Source organism: Curcuma longa, chromosome 11 (genome assembly GCF_044706935.1).
Source record: "Curcuma longa cultivar G26 ecotype Majalengka, Jawa Barat chromosome 11, ITB_CL_G26_1.1, whole genome shotgun sequence".
In the NCBI taxonomy this organism is placed as follows: Eukaryota; Viridiplantae; Streptophyta; class Magnoliopsida; order Zingiberales; family Zingiberaceae; genus Curcuma; species Curcuma longa.
The window spans coordinates 33086802-33092801 of NC_133871.1; the positions used below are offsets into that span (position 1 = coordinate 33086802).

Consider the following 6000-nt stretch of genomic DNA (forward strand, 5'->3'; position numbering starts at 1 on the left):
TCTCCCTCACGGGGATAAAGGGTGTAGCTTTATCCTCAATGATCTATGTAGTAGCTTGATGATATTAATTCGCCTGTTATTGTTTCATACCTGAATGAGTTGGTGGTGAGTCAGTTTTTAGGTGCAGTATAGCTGCTATTCATTGAAGATAAGTCCAATATTACGACAAAGCGTTCTTATCTAGTTAAAATCCTCATTAAAATGCTTGCGTAATTACGTTCCACTGAGATATTAAATAATGTGTTGTCATAAAAGCCTATATTTACATCCTTGAAAGTTGAAACTCTAGCTGTTATCACAGCGTGTTTGGCAGTTAGCAGCATCCATTTTGAACTGGGAAAATCACACTGCAACCGATACATTGATGAACAGATTATAGTCATTAATCAGATCGCACCGATTGCTTCTGACCTTAAGTAGCATCGAGCTCAAGTGCAAGTGCTAATTCTATAGAAATTGCTTCATTCAGTTGACAAGTGCCAACTCAATTTCTTTTGATGCTTGGACCTGTTTCTCCAAATGGCTTCAGCTACTGCAGTTCACTGTTGCCTGCAGCGAAAGCAGCAGCTCATTCCAAAATATTCAGAGTTTTAGAATGATGCTATTTGGTGAACAAGAGTGAGTGACTGCAAGTTTTTTCATTGTGGGAGTCTTCCAAAATCTGGATGATGTCCTAAGGTGCATATTAACATTTTGAGAGTATAACAGATCAAAGATTTATAGATAAGAAGTCTCTTTTTTGTCACTCTTGGGGTCAAAACCAACACAGAGTTTGAATAAGCTATGAATAGTTATACATGTATTTTTTATTATATTTTTCTCTCTCATATAGCTACATAAACTTAACTTGTTTATTTGGAGTCATATGTCAAATTATACTAAATTGTTCTAATTTTTTTTCTTGTGTGTTTGTGTTGCCCTATATATGTAGGGTGGATTTTTGGCTATAAATGGGCAGTGATAGAAAATTATGCCCAAACTAATTCGAAATTCAATTTATAGATCGTTCTACATCAATTAACCAAATCTTATTGCAAGTTTTAAATTGCCAAGGAAAAAAAGAAAAGGAGTAAATAGACGTGGCTGCTAGGCATCATTCATTCTAGAGAGCAAAGAAGGCCAACAAAAAAGTTAAGTTCCAGGCGTGCTTTCGTACACAATCAAAGCATGCCAGCAACGAAGACAGCAGCACTTGTTTAGAAAAAGGCAGGCACATCAAAATGATGCCCGAGATTATTTTTTTTTTTTTGAATTTCTTGTCTCAAAATAAATTGGGATTATAGCTGGCATACAATAAGACAAGCATGGTCTAAACATATAACAAAAATATGAGGAAAAAAAAATTTGCCATGATTTCCGCAACAGAAACATTTGCCGGGAAAAACGCTTCCAAATTAGGTGATTCCTTCCTCTTCAGTTCCCCCGTTTAACTCCCCCCTTCCCCGCCCTTTTCCTCTCTCTCTCGTAGCTCAAACAAACCCTTATAATCTTGATCTCCCACCGGTAGCCTCGGGATGTGATCAGAAAATGGGTGGGGTGAAGTCGGCGATGGCGGCGAGGCTCACCTTCTTCCCGCCCCAACCGCCGTCGTACGAGTTGGTGGTGGAGGACGAGGCGGCAGGGAGGCTGTCCATGGTCGGCGTGAGGCCGCACGAGGGCGTCGAGGTCCGGAGGCTGTGTACGGCTCGCGGGAGCGAGATCGTGGCCTTGTACGTGAGCAACCCGGACGCGAAGCTCACCGTGCTTTACTCCCACGGGAATGCGGCCGACCTGGGTCAGATGTACGAGCTCTTCGTCGGTCTCAGCAATCACCTTCGCGTCAACTTGATGGGGTGAGCGGCTCAGCAATCATCTGCCGATCAATATTGTTCTCGACCGGTTCTTTTTCTTCTTCCATTACCTTGTTCGCCTGGTTTTTTTTTCTTGTTTATTTTTTGCTATCGTGTAGACTTTATCTTTCTTGATTCTCTCTTTTAATTGTTATAATTCTTAAGAATCACAGCACCATTCCAAAATTGAGGAAATTGATGGTTAATTAGTTGAAAATTTCATGAATTTGAATTTGGTGAAGTTTGTAACGATCAATTCTCTGCACGTTTTTCTCTTAGACCTAATAATTCTAGCAAAAAAAGTTCCATCTTGCAGCGACAATGAATAGATGTAAATGCCAACTCTCTGTATGAGCTTTAGTGGATTGAACTTCATCTTGCAGTGACAATGAATAGATGTAAATGCCAACTCTCTGTATGAGCTTTAGTGGATTGAACTTCGCCCCCAGGTGTAGCACAGACGGTGGGCGCATGGTATTGTTGGCGTAATGGTCAAGGATTGATTCCAGAAGGTGGTGACTTGGGGTTGATCCCACCATGCGCCTAACATCTGTGTACTTGAATAAACCTCCCTCCATATCTGTGGGGCAGGTTCTAGGAGGGTCGTTGAGGTAGCGGATCTATTTTTTTTTTTAGTGGATTGAACTTCTACAACATTCCTTCTTTGATGATAACATAAATATTCCTCCTTTTAGTGCTCATTTCATCCTACACAGAACCAAACCATGCATTTCTGAAACAAAACCATCTCAGATATTGAGTGCACCACAACGCTTTTGCTGATGAAGGCAATGTGTGCACTAATAAACCAAATACTCTATCTAGTCAAATTTTCATTTCTCTTGCGTAGAGGACAATTTAACTAAACTTTATATCTCCAATTGAAATGTTCAGAAATGAAAATAAAAAGATTCAAAATATATTTATGGTTTTGAATTTAAATAGGACAAGTTTAAATTCTTTTTGGTTTGCATCAGAAACTTCTTTTCTTGGACTGATGCAGCAGGCTAGGTATCCATAAGTTTCTACCAAGATGTTGATTTACATGTGTTAATTTTTTGCTATTGCCAATTTAAGGAAAAGAAAGAGTGATAAATTCAATGAAAGGTAGGGGTGAGCATCTCTAACCCAAAATCGATAAACAAAATCATACCAAACAAAATCCACACTAAATCATTTGGTTTCTTGGTTTGGTTTAAGTTTGCATACTAAGAACACTTATTGGTTTTGGTTTGGTTTGGTTTTGATTTGAACTTGCAAACTACTAAAACCAAACCACACTGTTCAGATTTTTCTAACATGCATATACGTGTATGATAATTACATGTTCTTTATTATGTTATTTACTTTGAAGTTAACATAAATATTATTGTAATTTTAATTATTAATTACAATAGAATTGTTGTTTGGAAACTAGTGTTAATTGGTTTTAAGTTAAATTATATTCATTTTTTGATTAGTCACTTCAAAGTGAACCAAGCTGGAAATTTGAGTTCAGTTTTAGTTTGGATTTTCTAAACCGGAAATATTTCAGTTTAGTTTTGATTTTCTTCACTAAACTGATAAATCAACTAATTAGAGTTAAGTTTTTGGTAATCAATTGCTCTTATAGTAAACTCGTTCATAGCCTATTTCAACTGTTTCTCATTGTCTAAGCTGTTTTAATATTCTTGCCATTTGAAATGCACCATAAATCCATGTTTCTTTATTCACATTATTGAAATTAGGGTTTTATAGAATTTGTTTTGTACATTCATTGCAGATATGACTATTCAGGTTATGGACAATCATCTGGAAAGGTTTGCCTTGCATCTTTGTTACATGTTTACCTTAATCCTTGATGTTAACTTCAAGCAATGAAAATCAACATATGACTTTGTTTTCCTACAACCATTGCACTCCCAGGCCAGTGAGCAGAACACATACTCTGATATCGAGGCTGCTTACAGTTGCCTCAAGGAGACATATGGAGCCATGGAAGAAGACATTATCTTATATGGCCAGTCAGTTGGTAGCGGTCCTACTTTAGATTTAGCTTCTCAATTGCCTCGGTTAAGAGCTGTTGTTCTACATAGCCCTATCTTGTCTGGGCTCAATGTAATGTATCCTATGAAGCGGACATACTGGTTTGACATATATAAGGTTATCTCTCATCATTCTTTTATACTATACTTATTGATCTTCATCTGTAGTAATGGGTTTAACATGAATCTTTATTTTTTATTCTTGCAGAACATTAATAAGATTCCATTAGTTATGTGTCCGGTGTTGGTAATTCATGTGAGTATTTGAAACTAACATTTGTCCTTGATTACTTAATTTTGCATCTCTATTTTTCACTTTTTTCTGTGTAATATATTTTTTCATGAGACATTCTAGAACTGCTCAAACACTTTCTTGAGCCCTTTTAATTGGTTTATAATCCCAACTGGCAAAACAGCAGAAAATAAAACCATGTAGTTAGAGCATTATTATATGCACCTAATTTTTATACTGGTATTGTCTAAATCACACTTTGGTTATGTGATATTGTTCTGAATGTTCTGCTGTTTCAAATATTTCATCACTGTTGCAATCCAAAGAGCACTTTCTAATTTTGCACTAAATGGTCAAATGAAAGACAATTTAGGGTAGGTTCTTTTTTCAAACTCTGCAGGCAACCATTGAATGTTTTTCCATTTTCCTCATTTTTTTTTCTGTTGAATATTTTGCTAGTGAATCCATGGTTAGTTACTATTTCTCCAACTATGTTGCCTTTTATTTATTTATTCTTCTTTTCCATGATATATGAAAAATTGTTCTATTGCCAGTAATTCTTGTATCTCAATATCACTTACTATTAGAGAACTGTATAGGCGATTGGTATTGTCAAAATGCAAAAAGTTTAAAATTTGTAGTCATAACTTATTGCTTATGCAGGGAACACAAGATGAAATTGTTGATTTTTCTCATGGAAAGCGTCTTTGGGAACTTTGCAAAGAAAAGTATGAGCCTCTATGGATCAATGGAGGCAACCACTGTAACTTGGAACTATTTCCAGATTTTATTAAGCACCTAAAAAAGTTCATATCAGTAGTAGAAAACTTACCTTCCAGAACTGATGAAACAATTTCCTTGAAAGAAATTGTAAACTCAGGTGTCACAGAGGCTTCTAAGACAAATCCCGACTGTTTAGAGCCTTCAAGGTTAAGCACAGATCAAACAGAATCATCCAGACCCAGCACCGACCGGAAAGATAAATCAAAGAAGACAGAAGACAGAGGAAAGTCGAGACCTAGCACTGACAAGAGAGAAAAATCAAGAAAAAGTGTTGATCATTCTGAACGCATGAAGGATCCTGTTAACCAAGTAGAAAAACCAAGAAAAAGCATTGATTGGTATGTCAAAACTTAAAATTGGCTACGGTTCCTCTCTATTTTTGCTAATCTATCTGATTATTGTGTTATGTGGATTTGCATGGTTCTTTCCTGACTGTTATAACAAATGATGGCAGCATTGGAGACATGATAAGATCGGTGGGCTTTTGCAATATTGATTGTTTGAAAGACACACATTCAGAGGTTAAGGAAATCTAAAGGTCATGTGTTGCTTCTTTTCTTTGTTTATTGGTTGGGCAGTTTCTTTTTATTATTTTTTCTTTTTTTCCTTTTTGGAAGAAGCTGAGGAATGCCATTTCGCTTTTCAACCAATAAAACATTTGGCATGGTGTGTATGTTTTGGTTATTTTACTTAATCTTATGTACATGTTTCCTTGTTCCATCAGACAATTCTATGGTGTTTACCAATTGTGATTTTCGTTCAATTTCTTGCTTGATGTTTACTTGTTTGTATGGTGCGTGGAATCAAAAGAAAGGAAATAGCATGATATTGGTTGATTAAGTGTTGGAACTTCATGTCCATTTGGAATAGAAATTTCTTTTCTCCCTTTGTATTTCTATTCAACTTTGCACATAAAATTAGTTCAAACAAGCAAACCATCTCTAAGGAAACGGTTCCTTGAACTCTTTACTATCTGTTATTGTTTATTTTATTTTATTAATTTGATAGATTTCATAGGTGTTAAGTGTGCCCTTGAGCTCTAGCCTCTAGCTACTTCACCTTTCATATTATACCATCCATTATAAATGTGTGAGGTCCAAATTATCATATTGATGATTATTTCTCTATTTTA

General features: G+C 36.0%; 1 protein-coding gene across 2 annotated transcripts; it reads left to right on the forward strand.

Moving 5' to 3' along the window:
* Window positions 1–1427: 1427 nt before the first annotated feature.
* Window positions 1428–5529, forward strand: LOC141838386 (uncharacterized). Of its 2 annotated transcripts, XM_074725834.1 has the most exons (6): window positions 1428–1832; window positions 3592–3628; window positions 3735–3971; window positions 4062–4109; window positions 4749–5206; window positions 5323–5529. In XM_074725834.1, the coding sequence occupies exons 1-6, from the start codon at window positions 1528–1530 to the stop codon at window positions 5402–5404; spliced, it is 1167 nt and encodes a 388-aa protein (XP_074581935.1). In that variant the 5' UTR covers window positions 1428–1527; the 3' UTR covers window positions 5405–5529. The 2 variants fall into 2 exon arrangements, with proteins under 2 accessions (XP_074581935.1, XP_074581934.1); XM_074725833.1 differs by lacking the exon at window positions 5323–5529 and having other exon boundaries at window positions 1528–1832; window positions 4759–4935.
* The last annotated feature ends 471 nt before the right edge of the window (window positions 5530–6000 follow it).

Excerpts from the sequence above, each read along its gene's own strand:
- LOC141838386 (XM_074725834.1), top strand. The coding sequence starts at position 1,528 with ATGGGTGGGGTGAAGTCGGCGATGGCGGCGAGGCTCACCTTCTTCCCG. Across the intron at positions 1,833-3,591 it reads CTTCGCGTCAACTTGATGGG|ATATGACTATTCAGGTTATG; the intron begins GTGAGCGGCTCA and ends CATTCATTGCAG. Across the intron at positions 3,972-4,061 it reads ACTGGTTTGACATATATAAG|AACATTAATAAGATTCCATT; the intron begins GTTATCTCTCAT and ends TTATTCTTGCAG.